The 23,067-nt window shown below is 40.9% G+C and overlaps 1 protein-coding gene across 2 annotated transcripts in view; it reads right to left on the bottom strand.

The window, feature by feature from the left end:
• sdk1b (sidekick cell adhesion molecule 1b) overlaps nucleotides 1-23,067 on the bottom strand; it is a 421,825-nt gene that overhangs the window by 227,284 nt on the left and 171,474 nt on the right. For both annotated transcript variants that reach the window (XM_088341980.1, XM_088341981.1), the window contains exon 5: nucleotides 2,605-2,738. In XM_088341980.1, the coding sequence (XP_088198106.1) occupies nucleotides 2,605-2,738 (134 nt within the window). The remainder of the gene's footprint in view (nucleotides 1-2,604; nucleotides 2,739-23,067) is intronic.

Genomic DNA, 23,067 nt, shown 5'->3' with positions numbered 1-23,067 from the left:
TCTGTGGTTTTCAATAATCTGTGGCCTGTGCAGCCCTTTGAGAATATTTGTGATTAAGGGCTACACAAATAAACATGACTTGACTTGACTTGCTAGTATCACAGGAAATTTGTACAAGTCTTAGATTGAAAGCTATTTTATATGTAAGGTATGTAAATAAATATTTCCCAGTTTAAAATGTTTTGTGTATAATATTGGATATCTATTTTCCACACTATAAAGTGCACAGGATTATAGGGCACACCACGAAAAATAGCCTTTTGTGAAATATATACCAATATATATATATATATATATATATATATATATATATATATATATATATACACCAGACTATAAGGCGAATGGAAAAAAAAATACAGTAAGGGTTAATCTTTTCAAAAAAAGTAACTTACTTGCCCATTGATCAGTAAAAATACATCACTGATCACAATTGCATTACATTATTCATGTGTCGTCTTTACCCCTAGTGGTCTACTGGATAGGATCTGGCGCATTCCCCAACTTGTTCCGGATTCGATTCACGTTACATACCACATTAGCAATGGGGCTGTGCACCTATAACCGGTTCTAATTCTGAACTGGTTCCACAGTAAACCAGTTCCTTGGAATCGGTGGTAAAACTTTCGGTTCCACTATTGATCGTGCTGTGGTGATAACATAGCAAATGAACGCAACCCGATGCAGGGTCAGGTGATGTCGTTGCACGTGCTATTTGTTGTCGCTGCTCTACCAATCATATCAGCTGCAGGCTCAAAGGTGTGCCTGTATTTCACTCCAAAAGACGATGCAGGTATTTGCCATACTTGTTAAAAAGCCATCCCAGACACCTGGCTGGACAACATGGCATTAGACTCAAAAGAATGCAGCGTGTTTGAGGCGCTTCGAAGACAGGAAGACAGTGTAGCCACAAGAGGTAAACAACCTAGCTAGCCTGCTAACGGTTAAAACGTGTCCAGCCCATCTTTAAATTACATTTATATTAATAAAACCTTTTCTATTATATCTGTAGTCACATCGTACTTAATTTTCCGTAGTGAGAATTGATAAGGAATTGGATAGATAAGCAGGGATCGATAAGGAATCAAAATGGCTAAAACCTTATCAATACACAGCACTAGTTTGCAATCTTCCATGCCCGTAGCGATATCCCCGTTGCCACCATTTGTTATGCAATTTAAATCAGTGATATAATTTACCGACTGGTCGATAATTGCACAGATACAGTATTACATTTCCAATGTTCAGTTCAGTTCAGAAAACTTATTGTCATTGTCAAAGAACAACGAAACTTCGTTTGGAGAATCCGGTTATCCATTCACAGTTAAAAGAAAATGTTAGGACGCATAAATGTTAAGAATATCCATCCATCCATCCATTATCTTCCGGTTATCCGGGGTCGGGTCGCGGGGGCAGCAGCATTAGAAGGGAAGCCCAGACGTTTCTATCCCCAGCCACCTCCTCCAGCTCATCCGACGGGATCCCGAGGCGTTCCCAAGCCAGCCGAGAGACATAGTCTCTCCAGCGTGTCCTGGGTCGCCCCCGGGGCCTCCTGCCAGTGGGACATGCCCGTAACACCTCCCGAAGGAGGCGGCCAGGAAGCATCCTTATCAGATGCCCGAGCCACCTCAACTGGCTCCTCCTAATGCGAAGGAGCAGTGGCTCTTAACAGAGTCCCTCCCGGATGACTGAGCTTCTCACCTTATCTCAAAGGGAAAACCCAGACATCCTGCGGAGGAAACTCATTTCGGCCACTTGTATCCGGGATCGTGTTCTTTCGGTCATAACCCAAAGTTCATGACCATAGGTGAGGGTAGGAACGTAGATCGACCGGTAGATCGATTGCTTTGCCTTTCGACTCAGCTCCCTATTCACCGCGATGGACAGGTACAAGGTCCGAATGACGGCAGACGCTGCACCAACCCGTCTGTCGATCTACCGATCCATCCTGCCCTCACTCGTGAACAAGACCCCAATATACTTAAACTCCTCCACTTGGGGCAAGATCTCATCCCCAAGCCGGATAAAAACCTAAGACCCAATATACATGTCAAAAGTAAAAGTATAGACATGGTACCATAAAAACTCGATAGCAGCTTAATTGAATTAGTCAATGTTCAAGTGCATTTGTGTCTGACAGTCATCATTGTTCACTCAGGAATTATGATGGAAAGAAGTGGTAAGTGATGATTGAGTAGTAGTAGTGCAAGTAGTTTAGCTATTGTGTGTGTGTGAGTGGGGGACAAAGAGGGACAGGGGCAAAGTGCAATAGCCTTACAGCTGTCCACTTACAAGGCACACTGGATTATAATATACGCTTTAAAATTTCTGGCCAAACTGTTTATTTTTTGGGTGCACCTTAAAGTCTAGAAAATACGGCATATACCAAGAAAAAAAAAAAACAACAGAGGAAGGACAAGGCCAAGATTTCAACCCCCTATGACCGTGAGCCAGATGTGCAAATCTCTGGATAAATCATTGTTTTCCTCTTTTCAAACCAAACCAAGGAGCACAACAAGCGCACGCCAATGCACCTTGAACGTTTCAAGGTTTTGGACACAAAATGTGTATTCATTTATTTATTTTATTCATTTTTTGCCTTACCTGATATGCTCAAGTAGACAGCTGGACTGGTCACATTATCGCCCGTCATCTCGTTCACAGCCTCCATGCTGTAACGTCCGGCATCAGCGGCAGTTGTTGCCAGGACAACCAGCTGATTTTCCAAGGTGATGGCGCTGCAAGACATCCGGGAGAGGCGGTTACTAAACAAAGCCAAACGGGGGGCGTACTAAAAGTTTTGGAAACATTTGAAGTTCCCATTTCTCCTATTAATGGTAGTGAGATAATATGCAATTTTAAAGCTTACTATATTTGTTTAAGTTTATTCATTGTTTTCTTTCTTTTCAGATCCATTATTGCTGTTCAATCAAACAGAAAAGGCATTTTGTGTGCTTGAATTAGCAAACACTGAATCATGGAATGATGTTCAACATGCATTTTGCAGAAAATTCGGAAAGGAGCCATAGTCAGATGGGCATGGTAAATTCATAAAGGTTTGGTGCTTACGCCCATTCTAAAAAAAATAAGACACCCCTCAACCTTCAGAAGACGTTATTGAACAAGTTTGAACTGCTTTCCAGTGGAACCTCTGTAAATCGATCAGAAGAGTCAGTAGGGAACTTCTGTTGCCTACAAAAATTGTTTGGCGTGTCTTAAGAAGACGACTGCACATGACGCCTTACATTGAATAGTAAGTCCAACAGTTGGAGAAAACTCATAAACCAGCTCGTTACTTTTTTGTTGCAATGCAACAGAAGATGGAAGACGAAAAATTTAACGGGCTTTTTTTTAGTGATGAGGTGACTTTCCATGTAAACGGCAGTTTTAACAATCATACCACTTGCATTTGGGGTACTGAAAACCCACATGAATTTATTGAACATCAGCGATATTACCGGAAGAGCATCAATCAATGATGAGATATACCTTGATATGCTTTAAAACTGGTTGATGGATAAATTGATTAAAATAGAGTCTGGTGACTTCATTTTCCCACCTGATGGGGCGCCACATAGCTGGAGCCTCAGGGTTATACAGTTTCTGAACACAACACTACCAAACAGATGGATTGGACAGTCTGGGGAGAATGAACACAATCTTATGTCCTGGCCACCCAGATCTTCCAACATGAAATGTATTTTTGAGGGGATTTGTAAAAGGATTGGTCTATGTGCCCCCTATTTCAAGAAACATGGATGAGCTGAAGGCACAACTAACAGAAGCTTTTGCAACCATTGAAAACGCAACCCTGGGCCCCTTTGGCAAGAATTTGACCATCGGTTTGATGTGTGTCATGTGACCAATGGGCTCATATTGAACATACTATGTAAAAATTAGGTTGACATGCCTTTTGAATATACCAGATGCATTTTTATGGCTAGGTTCACATTGCACAGCTTAATTCTCGATACTATTTTTCTGGAGAAATCCGATGTTTTCTGGGGATTGTTCACAAATCCAAATGCTACTTGTATGTGACTTGATGTCCCATGCAAACGCCACAACTGGTCCGCATGCGCAGAAGAGGTCACATAACATCGCAACCACTGCGATTATCTTTGCGGAAGTACTCATGGATGTTAGCAGCGGAGGGTTGTCCCTCTATATATTGTTTAAATCAAAACTGCAATTGGATGTTCTCTCTATGTTGCAATTTGAATGTAAATATTAATTACCACTACAGGATACTATTGATGAGTGCCAAACAGGGGGGGCGTTCAGAAACATTTTTGAAACCAGTTGAATGCGATGCCATGTTGGCTGTTTCGTGAGTTACAAAAGAAACAAGTGTTATTATTCCATGAATGTGTGAATTCATGGCACCCTGTTTTTTCATCCGACATGGTACTTGACTTGTCCGCATCCTTCCAGCCTGGTTGAAGGGAAAATAGTCACATTTACGGACGATGCGCAGGTCGCATGAATGCGTCTTGACTGATCACAGAGAAGTCACATTCAAAAACATCATACATGTATGACATTTAAGACCACAAATGAAAGTGGTCTGGTTCTAGTGTGAAAAAAGTGCTTAGGTGCCGTTCCGACTGACTTCAACAAATTGGATAAAGGCCATTTCCTTAAAAAAACACTGATATTCCTGCAGTGTGAACCAAGTAAAATTATTTACAGTTTGAGATATCCAATGTCAAAATGTGCACAAGACTTTTGAAACACCCCGTAAAAGAAAAATCCAGACAGGTATATTGTTCGAACCCAGACTCTGGAAAGGAAGGAATTTGGCACATTTGGAAATCGCAAGCACTAAAGCAACACGAGCGGCAGGGAGGAACGAGGATTCAACCATGTTCATCCATCGTCATTTTCCGCGGCAATCGATACCACGCGTAAACGATGTTCACAAGAGACTATTTTTCAGAAGCATTTCCTAAAAGTTGATCGTGAAGCACGTTAGGAGAAGGCAGCTTGCCGTATTTCACCCTATTTGAGCGCGTCGCTCTGGGAAGAGGGCGCCGCTAGTCAGGAAGTCAGCGTGATGGTTTATTGATGTGACTTGTGTTTTTTCAGACCGGGGGCAACTATATACCGCAATATTTTTGGGCGTGTTGACTTGAGTTCTAACGGCAAGAAAAAAAAATCAATATGAGGAAAAGCAGAAGAAAGCACATTAAATCATCATGACCGCCTTATTTATTCTGCATCTACTGTAAACTACATTTTGAGATGCACGACCCTGAGCGGCACACTCGGGATTTTAGGCCATGTGAATAATACATGACGTGGGATAAGATATGCAATCTGCATTGAAGTAAAATTTGTATCTATTGAATTTATTTTAGAAGAAGAGAAGAACTGTTAGCAAGGGTGATTGAATTTGTGTACAACAGAAACTTTTTACAAAACCCGTATACATTTTAGATCAGATGTCCGCCACCTTTTCAGTACCAGGGACCGGTTTATGTCCAACAATATTATCGCGGCCTGGCCCATTAATAACATTTGTAACAGTAACAATAATAGTAATGGCAATATTAATAAGCCCAAATCAACTGTGTTATCACTAGCTAGATGAAATAGGAAAAAGCATTAGAGTTGATCTCATTATCACACTTTAAATGTGCCAGAAGGTTGTAATTGGCCATTATGAGAATGAGTTCAGCGAAAACAATGTTGTACGATTGACCAATAATGTGCTCGTTCAAGATAAAAAAAAGTGAGACAACATGGCACTGTGAGTAAAAATAGTGTGATGATGAAATACAACCGAATGCCTTTGCCTATCTTATCAACTATGCCTTTACTGCATTGACCCGAGTTTAATTCCCGTTATCACAATTACCCATTGCAGGGCAGCACGGCAGCACAGTGGTTAGCGCGTGTGCGGCACAGTTCTAAGGTCTTGGGAACCTCCTGTGTGGGTTCAAATCCAGCTACCGGACTTACTGTGAGGAGTTTGTATGTTCTCCCCGTGCTTGCGTGGGTTTCCTCCGGGCACTCCGGTTTCCTTCCACATTCCAAAGACATGCAATTCAGGTGGATTGGCCGGTCCAAATTGTCCCTAGGTGTGAGCGAGTGAGTTGTCTGTCCCTGTGTGCCCTGCGATTGGCTGGCAACCAGTTCAGGGTGTCCCCTGCCCACTGCCCGATGATTGCTGGGATGGGCTCCAGCACCCCCGCGACCCTACTGAGGATAAGCGGTACAGCTAATGAGATGAGATGAGATGAGACAATTACCCATTGCACTCACCTGTGCCCGCTTGTTTGGCACCAGATGCTGCACGTTGCCTGATTAGTTCCCCTCCTATTTAAACTCAGTGCTCTCATTCACTCCTTGTCAGTCTGTCAACGAAACTCCGCACTTGCAAGGCAAGCATTTTGACTCTGACTCACGTTCTGTTCCCGGACCATCCTGAATCCTGTATCCGGTATCGATCCCATCGGTCCCGTGCTGTCCGGTATCCTGCTCGTTATCGATCCCGTGTGTCCCTTATCCTGTATTGAGCTCTGATCCAAGTCTGTTATCCTTTATCTGGTATTGATCCCGTCTGTCCCGTCCTGTCTGATATCCTGCTCATCTGCCCCTGGCTTCCTGTTTAACCGCACCTGACTGCTCTGCCCTGTTTTTTCTGCCCAGGGATCGACGTATCGCTGGCAATTGTGTTTCCGCGAATGCCTGCTCCGCTTCTGTAAATAAAGCTTGGTGTGAAAACGCTACGCGTTTGGGTCTACCGTCTATTCGGGACTTCCACCCGTAGCATCCAAATGTAAACAAATCTGCTCGGTGGTATTTGCCAACTGATCAACCTTTGCGCAAATGTGATAATTTGTTACTGTAAAACTGTATAACCCAGTAGTGGGCTGTGCATTTCACACATAAGCCTTCAGAAGACTGAATAAATCCAACCCTTAATTACTATGTTATGGGAATAAAACAATTACTGCAGCTGCAGCATATATAAATCAGCATTAAGAATAACCTCATACAATAACAACATTAGTGGGAACATAGCCACCTTTTACTCACCAAAATCCTTTTTATTCATGCACAAATTAATCATCCTCTCTTTGCTAATAAGGATGTCAATTACTCTGCCATGCATACTTTGTTAGTTTCAGTTCCATCAATAATTTCTTTTCTATTGCCATCAAAGATAATGTTGGAAGTCCAACCTGTCCTGAAGTATTTTTGGCTTAATCTTTTATCTGATTTGGTGATGAAAGTCAGGAGCAGTGGACACTGTGATTTTTTTTCTTCACATGTTTGTAGCGGTACTACCGTTGACGCCCCCTAGGCAATAGTTTTTCGTTTCTGCTGATGTTTCCCAAAGTCTCTCCAACTTGGAATCTGAGTGGCTAGACCAACAGCTTTATCGTCTTAATTAGTTATGCCTGTGAATTGATTGTGAAGGACTCTGGCTAGATTTCTGACCCTGGCAAGTATTGGATCAGATGTGAGTGTGTTAAATGCTTGATTATGAAAGAACACATCTGGAAGTACCACAAATTAGCTAAAAGACACATTGGAATTATTAAATAGGAAATTATGGACAAAATATGACAACATGACATGTTCCAGGTATTTTTTAGGCCAGCAGAGAAGTCCTTGCAGGCCCCGATGGTTCACAGCTGGTAAAACTGTAAAAACTTAAGGTTTTTTTAAGGTTAAAAAAATAAATATGAGTTGAAAGCAAGAGCAACTTTATTTTTCTTTTTTCTGTGCGACTTGATATCAAACGACCCTCAGCCTGTTATTGGCTTGTGACCCGTCAGTTGCCGACCACCGTTTTAAACATTTTAACCTTTGCCAGCGCGTGTAGCAGAAGAAACGTAAGCTCATCAGCAAACACTAGAAATGTAATTAGGCTATCAGCGTTTCTAAATGGAGGATTTGGTCGTTTCATCAGCAAGGGATTAAAAATATTTCAGAAGAGGCTGTGAAGAACCCGTGACAATCGCCAGCGCTGCGTGAAGGGCACTAGATAGACGATAGAAAGCCTCCTGTGAGCTCCGCCGATCTCCAGGCGGCACTTGGCTGATCTTTTGGCATGGCTGTTATTACAGCCCAAATACCGAGTAGCAGCAGAAGTGGCCGCTAGATACGTCCAAAACACTCTCGACTGCACCTTTTTAGAAGGATGAGCCAATGTTAAGAGGGAGCTGTTCTTCTGGAAGCGCAACCTTGCCTGGAACACATCCAAGAAGGTGAATCTGAGAAAATCTGAAAACTTTCCAGTCAACTTTCTTTTTAATATTAAAACATGCCTTGAAAATCTATGATAAAACAAGACCGCGAGAGATGAAGCAAAGAAAGTGTTAGAAAGGGGGTCCCTGTTGTTTTGTTTTGGTGGAATGTCGGGCATCGCAAAGGATTCGGAGGAAAAAAGATCACTGGAACTATAAATACTTAATATGCAATGAAATAACTAATGTGTAGATGAGGAGGCCTAATTAAGAGCTATGCAGCAAAGGAATATTTTAAAAAGTGAGTTGTAATACGTTTAAGCCATTTGGGAAGTATTTAAAAATGCGTAGGAGGGATAAAACAAGAAAATATACTGTTAAAATATGTTCTTTAGGTGTCTTATTCAGGGATATCAAACGCCGTTTGTCTCTGGGGCCAGATCCAGACTTTCTATTCTGAGGCGAGCTGAAACAGTAAAAGAATGTCAACTCCAAATGTTTGTTTTTCAGTATATTACTTGACATTAGTAACATACCTTACCTCATATAATGACAAGGGATTTACATACCTACCGACACAACCGATTTAAGAGATGGACTATTGCTTTTCTTTCCTTAAAAACGCCTTGGGTTTTTTATAAAACGCTTTTAGAAATGTAAAGAACAAAAACAAAAAATCAAAGACTATAGTATATCCATTGATTAGTTTAGTCAATGGCTTCTTTGTTTTGAAGCGAGTGTCAGAACCCGAATAGACGGTGGACCCAGAAGCGTAACGTTTTCACACAAGCTTTATTTTACGGGAATGGGGCAGTCATGCGCGGGAACACAAACGTCAGTGATTCGGCGATCGCTAGGAGGAAGAGATCGAAACCGGATGGGACAGATGGGATCGATACTGGATACACGAACAAGATACCGGACAGGACGGGATCAATACCGGATACTGGATAAAACAGCAAGATATCGGACAGGACGGGACAGACGGGATCGGTACCGGATACTGGTTACACGAGCAGGATACCGGACAGGACAAGACAGAGGGGATCGATACCGGATACTGGAGCAAGATACCGGACAGGACGGGACAGACGGGATCGATACCGGATACACAAGCAAGGTACCGGACAGGGCAGAACAGACAGAATCGATACCGGGTACTGAATACTGGAGCAAGATACCAGACAGGACGAGGCAGGCGGGATCGATACCAGATACTGGAGCAATTGCAGAGGTTCGTTGATGGACTGACAAGGAGTGAATGAGAGCACAATGAGTTTAAATAGAAGGGAAGCCAATCAGGCAATGAGCAGCAGCTGGTGCCTAACGGCGGGCCCAAATGAGGGCACTGGGCAACCGTGACAGCGAGAATAAGTCCGTGTGTGTGTGAATAGACCGCAAGAAAAATAGCAGAAGATTTCCATTTGGGTAATAGTTTGCCACATTTTGCTTTTAAACAGGCACATATTGTTTTTATGTTTTGATATTCTGGAGACGGATTGTGTATCACACATTAAAATAACATGCAATGAATTGTATTGTTTTTCCGTGTTTGTAATTGAATATGTTAAGTGGTTTATTTTAACACTTGAGTGAATGCAGTTTATACCTGGACCAACATACCAAGCAATACAAACTCAATACTCGGGAGAGCATTTGATTTGCATTGTTTAAAAAAAAAATCTAACTTTTGATAGAAACGACTTCTCTTTTTCCTCATACAAAGAAATGTATGGCTTGCCGGATTAAATCGTTCAATGGCCCATGCATAATTGAAATTATTTTTGTGAGACCAAAGACATGAACAGTGAATCCCAGGTTTGTTTTCATTAATTATGAATAACAGTTGTGGTCCAATGCATAACAGCACACTACAAAAAAGTTTAAATGGAAATTAAAATTATTCAAAATGTAATAAAATATTTTTTTCATTTGTATAGCCCTTAATCACAAAGCCTCTCGAAGGGCTGTACAGACTACGGACTATTGCAAACTACAGACTCTTATTACACCATAACCTGATCTAAAACCTACATAAGGGCAAGGAAAAACTCAAAAATCTCAACATGAAGAAAATAAAAAGCTTGAGAAGGGAATACACATGAGGTAATCCCCCATCCAGGATGAGCAGGCTGCAATGGATGTTGCATTAACAAACAATAAAAAATAAAAAAAACGGATTTCTGTATTTCCGTAGCACTAGAAGAAAAATAATCTCTAAATGAGCATGATGCGAGTGGCACAATGACATGAGCTTGACACAGACTAAGTACTCATTTTAAATAGATAAATACATAAATAAATAAATACATCGATTAATTAATCAATGAATCAATAAATACAATGATTGGCCCTCTTAGCAGCTACATTCTGATTGTTCTTGACAAAAATCCTTAGAACTTGCAAAGTTCTACATGTTCAACAGAAAACATTGTCAATCTATATTTTTTTAGACAGAATTAAAATAAATATGATTTTGTTTTTAAAGTCATTTGTGTATGATATGTTCTTTGACCTAAGGACTCTGTCCCTGCCGAAACAGGGGCAGAAGCAGCCAAAGACTCCTCTCCACGACAGCGACCTACTTGCCACCAGGATTTGGGTGGTCGAGGGTCTTTGTCTTTCCCCACTAAAAGAAGGACCAGATGCAGCAGGGGGACCTTCACTTCACCACCAGGACGGGCACCTTCTCGCCACAGGGACGGGGAAAAGAAGCGACCAACGGACCTTCTCCTGGCCGCCATGACAGAAAACAAAGCAGTCGAGGGGCCTTCTCCCGGCACAGGAAACAGAAGCACCTGAGGGTTCCCCTCGCCACAGGGACGGGTAAAGGGTGCGGATTATTGGGAACAGGTGAGGGGGGTTGGGCACAGGTGTGTGTCGAATCCCTCACCCGGTTGGCGTGCCAGATCCTGATACTTTGCCTGTGGTCACCGTTTGCTGACCAAAGAGGTAAAACGCAATGAGGTGCTGTCCAGTTGTTGGGGGTTTTACGCTGTCTGTTTGAATAGACAATGAATTAAAATTTGATTTCGGATGACTATATCGCAGCCACTAGCAAGCATTCTGGTAACTTAGTCAATGGTAAAACAAGAAATTTAACTACAGTAACTTTTTCGTCATGTACAAAATTAAATACAAAACCTTAGAATTTATGCTCACGTGCCCTAGTAATAACTCAAAAAGTTTCTCTAAAAGTGTACTTCAAATATATGTTCTTTCATTGTGCCAGGCACAGTGATATCCTTTGCGTATGAAATGTTATTTGACTTAAGGACTCTATGTACCAAACTTGAGACACCTAGGGAGGTCTTCTTTACAGGTTGTGGAAGTAGAAAGTGAAGCAAGTGTAATCCTCCCAAAAAGGAAAGCAGGAGAGCAGCTATGAGCAGAGAAGATCTCATCCATCGTATAACAAGAGCTTTTGACATCCACTCAGACCAACACACAATCGCGTACAGAATATTTCAGCTCTAATTTTATTTCGAGTGATTTCCCAGGAGGGCGTCGACAAGAGCCCAAAACTCAATGCCAGGATTCCACTCGCGCAGTTCATTTTTAACCTCTGGCGTGTTCTTTCCCGTCAAGTTACGGCTAACATGCACTCTGTAGCATCACTATAAGGTTCTAAGCCGATTAATTGCGCTGGCCAGCCCATTTCATTTCAACTGTTTAATTCAGCAGATGCTGATTAATAGACAGCGCCAGCACGTTCTTCTTTTCTGGCGTGTGCAAAGTATGTGGCTTTGAAAAATTTTGGGGGAATGTTTCTTTAATAAGGTTCAGAACCAGAAGAGCGAGGCGCAGGGCTCTAAGTATGCGGCAAGGCCAATTAAAACAGAACAATTACATCTTCAAATTTGTCGCGTTAAAAGAATGTGTTCATTTTCGGGCGTAGTTTCCTCCTTCTCTCATTTGCATTTTTCCATTTAAATATTCCATTTGCACGTGAAATTACCGACAATGACACGGGGCTGATGTTTGCGGTGATTCGCCTCGCTCGTTTGTTTCAAACTGGGAGGTCTCAGGCTTGATTTCCCATTAAATGAACACATGGAGCGCGCTTATCGGAAGAAACCCGGTGCAGAATAAATGAAATGTGCCAATGTGTGTCTGCTCCAGCAGCCTAGATTAGAGCCCCTCAATTTATTGGATTTAAAAAAGAAATAGTAATAATAGAAACCCTGCAGCTGAAAGGTGACGGAACAGTGTATGAGAGCAATATTTATACAGTGTCCCTTAGAGCTGATGGTATGTCATATTGAAGTAATTTCTGTGTGACCTAAAACAGTACAGCCCATAATTACCGTTTTCTCCTTTTGTCGTATCTTTAAAAAGACATAAAAATAGTTGGGTTGAACATGTTCTCCCCCAGTTTGGGTCAAAACAGACCAATCAACTACGTTTCTTAGGACCCAGCACACCAAAGTCATCCAGAAGGCGCCAGCAGAAAGATGGACTGGAGGATCTCCACACCTGCCTCTCATCACCCACACCTGTCCCTCATTATGAACCCAGTATATAATGACTGTGCCAACAGCAGAAGCATTCAAATAGTTACTTTACATTTTTTTCATTTTCTCTCTTCTCATACAAGTCTAATTTATTAATTTATTAATTAATCTATTAAGGGCTATAAATGTATAGCCCTTAATCACAAAAAGTCTTCCGTAGCGGGAGATTGTAGCGTGGTCAAACGGGAAAAATGGATCGCTAGCCGGGACAAGAGATCAGATTGTGGTCGGGGGCCAAAAGCGGGTCGTTAGCCGGGATGGGAGATCAAAACGTGGTCGGTGGTCAAAAACGTGTCGTTGGCCGGAACGGGCGATCAGAACGTGGTCGGGGGCAAAAAAGGGTCGTAGCCAGAGAAAAACGGGGAATCAGGAACAGACTAGTGGGGTACAGGTGACAAAACGGGATAGACGGGACTCAGAGTCAAAATGCTTGCCTTGTGTAAACACAGGTTCGCTGACGGACTGACAAAGGGAGAGTGAAAGCACTGAGCTTAAATAGGAGGGGGAACCAATCAGGTAACGAACAGCAGCTGGCGTCAAACGAGCGGGCACAGGTGAGTGTAATGAGTAATCATGACAGGTTTGCCATTTATAAACATAAGGTTGGATAATTGGACCCAACATCCTGGGTTGTTTTAAAGAACCATTGTCCCAAAGTTGTTGTTGGTTTTTTTTTTGTTTGTTTTTCAGAATACTCCCAAAATATTTCATACATTCAGAAAAAAATGTGTCAACTTCTTGCATATTATGTTGTTGGATAATTCAGTAAAAAAGCCAGGGATTTTGTGCAAGAGGTCTGCAAATAATATGAGTTTATATCTTAATTAACAGAGCAAAATAGTTTGTTGTGTTGAATTACAGTTGTCAGTAACCTTTTCTGTAACAGAGGTTGACAATATTCTTGTGACCTGGTCTAATGATAGCATAGGTAAGATTTGTGATAACAGTAAAAAAATAATAATAATAATAATGATAATCATAAGACTAAAGCCAATGTATATTCACTAAAAAACCAAGGTTCGATATGACATAGGAAAAGATATTCGATTTTATGTTATCATCAACATTTTTACTCATGGTACCACAATGCACAATGTTATTTTGTCAGTTTTTTTTTTTCTTATAATGGTCCATTACAACATTGTACAACGTGGCACTGTGAGCAAAAATAATGTGATCATTCGAGTAACTGTCACTGCAGTTATCCGATTCAATTCCAGTTGCATCCTATGCTAAGCAAAAAATGGTGAGTGGTATTTGTCGACTAATTAAGCATAGCTCAAATGCGGTAATTTACAACCGTAACCATCGCGAATGACATGCACACGAGAAACTAACAATCAAGCAACTTGTTTTCTTTCTGTGCAGCCTGGTACCACACGACCCAAGGCCAGAGGGTTGCCGTTTTATTATCCAAAACAAAACATTTAGTTAAAAAAAACGTATTTAATAGTAAGGACGGAGAGCATTGTTGTATTTCTGTAAACTGCATGAACGGTAAAATCAGCTACATTTGCAAAAATCTTAGTCGCAATATTGAGCCCTAACTCTAAATGTATCACACAATAAAAGCACTAGCCAAAAGTGCAGTCGACGATGATGGAAAAACACACTGATGTTTAACCACACTCACAGAGTGTTCCTTCTCGATGAAGCATCACAGTCCAACACAGGAATCTTTCACTATCCACCTGAGCAAGCGCTCACTCCTAACGGCAGCGAGGCGCACTGAATGCTGCCAACTGTGGCGCCGCTCACCGGGAAGTTGTTTATGTCCTACCCATGTGTGGCTGCTTGTTTGATGCTTGCCCCATAAAACTAAAGCCTTCCTGAGACCTAACAGCCAAAGGTCTAACAGGACTGCACACAAGGACTCTTTGAAGAGCCGATGTAGGAAAATAGCGGGCACTGCAGAGTGTGCAGGGTTGAAAATATTGTGGAGTAAGGGTGGGCGGATCAATCCAAATAGCGATATTATCGATCCTAAGCAAGTACTTTGGTCGGAACAATACAATTGTCCTGGGATTGATACTCCAACCCTCTACCAATGTCGTCAAAGCGTTGCTTCTATATGTAGATAGTGCAGTCCTTCTCTCTTACACAATGCCCTCGGCCACTCTAAGTGATGCCCATTTGTGTTACTGGTAGGCACACTTTTAGCACCTCTCCCTACCTGGCCTGATGCTGCACATTGCCTACCAGGCGGAAGGCAGGGCCAGATCTATGCACCCACCCCTACCAGAATATATATATGAGAGAGGCAAATGGAAAGCGCAGCACCATGTGAGATTATCGACAACAGAAAAGGACAATGCCAGGTGTCATGTGTGTGGTAAAGTGGTTTGTTACTGGGGCAGATTTACATTAACAGAGAGCAACAAGCTACAACCAAAAATGTACATGTTACTCTTTCCAAACAAAAACCTGTCAATCCGTCCTGAACTCTGACAACAGAGACAAAAGGGCTTGTTTATTACATTGATTATTTTTTTTGTTAGTTTAACTCTCTTGACTTTTCATCTGAAACAGTTGTTGTAATACAAGTATTTTATTTTGTATATTGTTAAACGTTTTTAGATGGTATTATTTACACTTTTTGCACTATTTTCTAAATATTGTAATATGGAAGATATAGTTTACATGTTGACATTGTTTTTGTATTTTAGTTATATTGCTGCTTTATATTTGACTCTCTTGGATTTTGTTCTGAAACTTTTATAATGAAATTACAGACACTCCCCTATTCACAGCCTAGCGACTTACGAAAAATAGTAGATCCGATCATTTATTTCGGGGTGTCGAAAAATATCCGGACATTGCTGTAAATTAGATTTTGTATTGTGCACATCTTTTTCCCTGTATAGGACAGCACTGCAATGCTTCTTTCTCCCATGTGGCGCTGTGAGAGGTCACCCAGCATCCACCCCGAAGAAGAAATCCGGCTTCTTCTTCCTGGTTCGTGTGTGATCACAACAACGTGTAGTGAATTGCTGGCACTAAGACGCTAGGAACTTTGACACTTTTACTGTTTAATATCTCGTGCCTCCATTCAATATGGTTGGTGTAAAGAAGAGGCGAGTCGTTTCTTTTAAAATGAAAGTGGAATAGGAAAGCTCGATGCGGTTGAGAAAATGATCGGAACACTTTTTTTCGGCCACTTTTTACCTCTTGAAGCTCATCTTCCAAAAGTAAGTTAAACTTCTCTTTATTTATCTTTATAGAGCATATTATTTTATGAAATGTTTATGTATTTTTTCAGTACAAAACAATACAGGTTACGTATACAATCCTTAAACATACGTATATAAACCTTGAAAATACAAAATATAGCACTGAAGCAACTTATGAACAAATTCAACTTACGTACTCACTGGTAAGTAGGGCAGCGTCCATAATTAAATTAATTTTGTATACTGTTAGAGTTTTAGTTATTTAATAAAATAACAAAACATTTTTAGTGCCTAAAATATTTGTGCTGTGTATATCAGAAATATAAAGTAACTCAATGGGGAGGGTTCAATTATTCAGTGATCATGGTATCAGTTTTGGATTGATATTGTTCAATACTACCATGTTTTTACTTAGTTTGGATCAATACTAAAATTACCAGTATCGCCCACCCTTAGTGGGGCGACACCTTAGTCATTTTGCATATGCACAAATAAAAGAAGAGCCCCAAAGTTGTGTTAGAAATGAGTTCCTTGGGAAAACAAATGCAGCTTTGGCTTGAAGACAAAACAAATAATTAACAGTGAAATTGGAAAAGATGACTGGGAGGATGTGCGAAGGGAGCAACAATGCCGGACAGGGGGTTTATTTTCCGTGGACTGCAATAAATCAATTGCTTTTTACACCTAACGTAATACACAAACACACGCATGCATAACCAGTTGTATACAACATATGGTTTGGTTTTTGAGTAAAACTTCTCATTTGGGGGTTAATTTATAGGACTATGATTGTATATCTAAGTTTTTTAAAGGCAGAAATTGGCTCAAAACAGTTGTAATATTCATACTTGATAAGTTTATTCTGTTTTCAAAATTGGACACCTGCAAGGAAGATTTCATAGGATGCCACTTTTGACTATTATTCTGTAATATTGTTTGTTGCTTTCATTTTCACGATGGACCGATGTGGTTTGTTGTTCTTTTCCACACCTATCAAGGCTGATCTGTCTTTTTGTAACATTGAAGATTAATTGAAAAAGGGGAAATCAAAGGTGGGTTATAGAACTGGATGGAATTCTCTTATCTGAAGGCCACTCTCCCAGAGCCTCCGTTAATGTATTCTCTCCTTATTTGAATTTCCCATCAAAGTTTAAACATAACAATACTGTACAAAGTTGAATGTGTGTTATCAGTTACAGAATGCTTTGGTACAGTTTTTGTGAGAGTGATGGGCGCCACCAGGCTATACTTGCCCAAGACACACCACGGGAAATGGTGCCCTTACGACCCTAGTGGTTAAGGTATCCTGCCAACACACCCACGGTTTCCAAGCATATGGTGCATTTTTTTCGAAAAGATTAGTGGCCAGTAAGAAGTGAATGACAGGGTTGTGACCCCCTGCTGCCTGTTGCTCTGCGATGACAGTTTTCATGATTTTCCACATGAGGCTTTCCTAAAGCTATTGTTGATACCCCAAGATGGAAGATGTATTTTCTGTCATAATTTACCCATTGCTCTCACCTGCGCTCAGTCGTTTAGCCCCAGCTGTCCCTCGTTTCCTATCTAATCCTCTTATTTAAGCACGTAATTTTCATTCACTCCTGGTCAGTCCGTCAGCGAACTTCAGCACATGCAAGGCAAGCACTTTTTGACTCCGGCTCCTGTCTGTACTGTCATGTCCTGTATCCTGCTCGTCCGTCCCTGGCTTCCCGATCTTATCCGGTTACCCGACTTGCTTCCGATCTCCTACAACGCTTCGTTCTCCCGTCCCGGCTGCCCAACCTGCTTCCGATCTCAGACCACGCGCTATTCTCTCGTCCCAGCTGCCCGCCTTACTTCCGATCTCCTACCACGCTCCTTTCTCCTGTCCCGGGTGCCCGACTTGCTCCGATCTCCGAGACCACACTTCGTTCTCCCGTCCCGGCTGCCCGATTTTCTTCCGATCCTCGACTATGCTTCGTACGCAAAGGCTTCTTGCTCCTCCTGTCCAGCGAGCAACGGATTCGCGAGGGCGTCTTGCTCCTCCTGCCGAGCGAACATCGGATCGCTTTTGTTTTTTTCCCCCCTTGCCTGACTTCCTCGATTCCTCAATAAAGCATTGTGTGAAATGTTACGCGTTTGGGTCCCTGCTTGTACCGGTCGTGACACGTTTATCTTATTTCATAACACATTTGTATACTTCAATTTAATCCTCTCAATTTGCTGCAAACAAGTATCACTGAGCAAGATTTGTTGTAAATTGGAGCGTGTAAAGGAAAAAAACTTGCAGATAAAGCTTTAAATTAGTGCACCCTGAATTATTGTTCTGGCCAAAAGGGATATGCATTTCCATGTGCTTTAAATACAAATTATTCAACCGAATGATGCCATTTTAATATTTAATATCTCCCCTGATTCTTGCTATCATGATCCACAACAAAAGGAAAAAAATAAAATGTACTCATAGAGCAAACAAAGATAGGTTTTTTATATATTAAAAACAAGCATCATTTTCGTATACGTTGAACACTTGTTCTTTATAGACACTAAAAACAACACAACGGTCCTATACGGCCCAAACTAGTGCTGTTTCCCCCCATTTTATAAGCAAGCCTTGTCTTTATCTACGCCAAAAACTGGCATCTTCCTTTCCAACTAAAACTTGTGTCGAAGACTGTCGGTCGCCATCTTTTCAAAATAAATCTCAACCCCATTAAAAGTAAGTTTGCTGGAGCTAAACCAAATAAAAGGAAAAGATAAAGTGGTGTGCTGGCAACACATTGAAAAGGTGCATCAACAATTTACAAGGAGCGAAGGCTGCTTTTTTGGATGCAAGCCTTTTGCAAGAATAAGAGGGGAGTGTGCATGCTCGCTGAACTCGCTAATTGGGGAATATGCACAATCAAGTTATGAAGCACGAGCGTTTGTCAGTCAGTATCTTCCTATTTTCATGGGCTGAACATTTCAACTGAGAGCCGGGAGCATTGATGATATAGGACTACAGTATATACCAAATAGCATTAATGGGTTGTGATTATGTTGTAAATCATATCTTGGACAACATTAGCATTGTCAAAACTATAAACAATGAGCCAAAAATAACTAACAACTGTGCGTAATAATAATATAAAAAATAACGAACACCCCTTAGCAAACTTCTTTGCAGTAATCCCCTGCTGTATCGCAGTATAGTTAATGCGGGTTTAGCTACATTGTGGATTTTCATCGTTCATTGTGTTCTCTATTATGATTGGATAAACAGAGAAAGATACTTTTTATCGCTGACAAATTTGAACCTCTCAACCTGCTCTCTCTCGCACACAACACACTCTTGTGTTCAACAGCAGGCCCCGACAGCTTTCACTGGTTTACCCCTGCCGCATCATACAGGTGCCCTGCCCATCCCTTAGAACAGATCTAAACATCCCCCTATCCTTTTACAACACCTATCCACTCATTCCTATCATCATATAGCAGACATGGGGACTTGAGACTTAGTGACTTGGACTCGAGTCGACTCGAGTCGCTGTTTTTATGACTTGTGACTTGACTTGGACTTGGCAATCTAAGACTCGGGACTTGACTTGTGACTTGACTTGCCCAAGAAAAAAATACTTGGGACTTACTTGGGACTTGAAGGTGAAGACTTGAGACTTACTTGAGACTTGCACATGTGTGACTTGGTCCCATGTCTGTCATATAGCATACAATTGAAAAACAAAAAGCTAAAAATGTGGACTTTACTGGCCCGCCTGAGAACAGAAAGACTGGATTCAGCCGCAGAATCAAAATTAGTTTGAAATCTCTGACCTAAAGTCAGCTAAAATATGTGTGTCCCTAAACGATGCTTGAATTGAAATTATGATACAATTCATCCTCTATATATATTCTTTTTTTCAGTGTGGCCAAGGTCCAATTTATTGTATTTGAATAACACAACCTCATATATATATATATATATATATATATATATATATATATATATATATATGGCATTTCAGTCAATTTGGATTCCACATTGTGTTAATACATCAAAGTCTTCCATTTACGTCTTGTATCTGCTCCATAAATCTTGATTTTTTTTTTCTTCTCTCTCGCCTTGGCCTTAGAAATATAGGAAATATATGTGACTGCAAATGAGAGCAATAAATGGGAGGGAGAAGAGGTGAAAAAAAGAAATATGGTAAAGGTTACAGCTGTAATGAACCCTGATGTGTTTGTGGGATATTTTAACAGCCCCCTTCAGTGAGTCAGAAAACATTTTACTGCCTTCTCCCCCTACACACTCTGCAGCTTTGTGACTTGTAATTAATGCACTGCCTAAATCAGCGCCTTTCTCCCTCAATCACCTTTAGAGCTCCTTCAAAGCACTGAGCGGCCTCAGAGGGGGCGACCTCAACGCCGTGGCGCGCTGAGATAACGCTGACAATAAAAAGCGCGCAGGTAAAACTTGGTGCACACAAGCGCATTGTTCATCTCAAAAGCATGCCCTATGCCTTTTTTTCTTCTTCTTGGGAGCGCAAAAATAGCTTTTCTTCTTCTCAAAGTAATCCAGAAGAACAGCAAAAATAAATGTTGTGGGACAAAATGTAATACTATAAATATTGTTCGTTTTGGAGCAGCTGGCGAGCTTTAGCTCAAAAGGTAGAGCGCTCGTCTTGGGATCAAGAGGTCGCAGGTTCAATTCCCAGCTCCTCTGTGTTATATGTTGAAGTGTCTTTAGGCAAGACACTGAATCCCCAATGACCCCAATAAGCAGGTAGGTGCCTTGCATGGCTGACTCCCTTTTGGTGTGTGAGTGTGTGTGTGAATGGGTAAGTGTGAAGCACGTTGTAAAGCGCTTTATTGACTTGAAATGTGCGGACCATGAAGAGTAATTAACACAGCCCAAAGGATCATTGAATTTTCTCTGCCCAGTCTAGATGGCATCGCCAGCCTACGATACTATACCAGAGCCATAAAAGACCCAACCCAGCCACTACATCTTTGACCTGTTGTCCTCTGGTAGGCGCTACAGGTGCCATAAAACAAGGAAAAAGGACGCAGAGACAGCTTCTTCCCCAGGGCCATTACCACACTAAACGAGCGCACTGTGAAAACAGATCTTGCGACTTTTTTCGGGTTCTTTCTTTATTGTTGCTGCTAAATGTTATTGCACGAAACTTTGAAAGTATATACCGTGTGACTTTTTTTTCTTTTTTTTAATGTTTGTTGCACTTATTTTCATTGCACAATTGTCACAATGCACTATTTTTTTTTTCATTCACTGACGTTGCACTATTTAACTTGGGCTAGTTTCTAAGCACTATGTTGAATTTATTTTTTCTGACTTTCATCCTGATAGTCTTTTACTTTGGAGTGTCATGTCCAATATATTGCATACAATGTTGATATCAATGACAATAAAATCAATTCAATTTCATTTGTTTTTTGAAGTAGACTTAGTATTGTGGAGTAGTAAAAACAAGGAACTAGTACAGGGATTTGTCCTCCCAAAAGAACTATAAGATTAAAGGGACAGTGAATAATATCTGACCAATTGATGTCAATATATTTTGTAGTGCAACCGAAAACGAGTAAGAAGATTACAAATCATGGAGACTCAGTGATCAAGTACACTACATTTCATTTTTTTCCCAGCCATTTGCAATGACAGTAAAAAAGAAGTGAAAAAATGGAAGATACAAAAGAGAAAACGGGGAAAATTACAAGGGGGTAGGTGAAAAAGAAAAAAAAAAAACAAGAAGAAAATGCGAAGAATATATGGGAAAAAAGTAAAGAATGAATAAAAAACAAACATTGTGGCGCGGCGGATGGGTGGTTAGCGCGCAGCCCTACGGAGCAGAGGTTTAAAGTTCACCGCAGCTTCTCTGTATGAAGTTTGCATGTTCCCCCTGTGCCTGTGTGTCCTCTGGGGACTCCAGTTTCCTCCCATATTACAAAAAAGTGCACGTCAGGTTAATTGGTCAGTCCAAATTGTCTCTAGGTGTGAATGAGCGAGTGATTTGTCTGTCTCTGAGTGCCCTGCAACTGGCTGGCAACCAGTTCAGGGTGTCCCCTGCCCACTGCCCGAAGACAACTGCGATGGGCTCGAGCAACCCCGCGACCCTACTGCGGATAAGCGGTGCAGAAAATGGATGGAAGGATAGATGAAATTAAAAAAAATGAGAAAAAAAAAATACAAATCTGGGAAAAAAGCAGGATGGCGGACAAAAATGTAAGCTTCCACCAGGTGAACCTCATCTTATGTTATAATTTTCTCCAACTACGAAGATCTAAAAAAATATATAGAAATATATGATAGTGCATGTATTATTCCTTCTGACCCTTAAAAATATTGTTTTTAAATAATGAATGTTTTTTTAACCACTCGGACGGGCTAAATAATACAAATTGTCCATTCAAAAAAAAATGTTTCCCTCCATTTTTTCCCATTTCCTAACATTTTTGACAGAGATCCAAGAACCCACAATGGCGGCACTATAGAGCCACAGATTGCTGACCCCCGCGTCGCATGAAGATGTCCTTCTTTGTTTTAAAACAGTATACAAAAAAAAAATGTTTATTTTGCGGGTTTTGATTGTTACAGGACTTTTGCAACCCCGGCAAAAAACAAGAGATCACTGCATACGAATACAGAAATAAAATGTCTCAGCTTTAAAATTAATTCATTATTAGGTGACATTTTTCTCAAAAAAGACAACAACAATCAGTTAAAAATCCATTTAGCGACCTCTTGGTGATTTGCAGTATATGATTCCATTAGCCTTTGTTTCAAATGCATTAAAAAATTTCCTTTTAACTCAGTTCATAACATTTTTTCCTAGGTGACTATTAATGACCATTAGCAGTTTCCAGCCACAGAAGCCATTTTGAAAATCTGGCCTACATACTTTACCACGCAACCGGAATTTTAATGAAAAATGGAACGGAACAGTGGCAGGAAAATGGATTAAAACAATCTCCAACAACACGAGGAGACATCACATTATATAAATGCATCCAAGCGAATGATACCGGTGCAGTGAAAAGGTGAGCTTAATACAGGTATTGAGTGGACCAGTAAAGGATAGATGCTCGCTCTTTGTTCAGTAAAAAGATCTCTGTCACTGACCTTCTTTTAGGTTCTGCTGCATGCTAGTTGTTCAAACGAATGCAGACAGAAAAAGATTTGCGCTTAAAAGTGTGTTAAACATATCCTGG

This window comes from Urocampus carinirostris, chromosome 8 (genome assembly GCF_059441175.1).
Source record: "Urocampus carinirostris isolate Australia breed hairy pipefish chromosome 8, RoL_Ucar_1.0, whole genome shotgun sequence".
Taxonomy (NCBI): domain Eukaryota; kingdom Metazoa; phylum Chordata; class Actinopteri; order Syngnathiformes; family Syngnathidae; genus Urocampus; species Urocampus carinirostris.
This window is presented reverse-complemented; position numbering and strand designations above follow the sequence as displayed.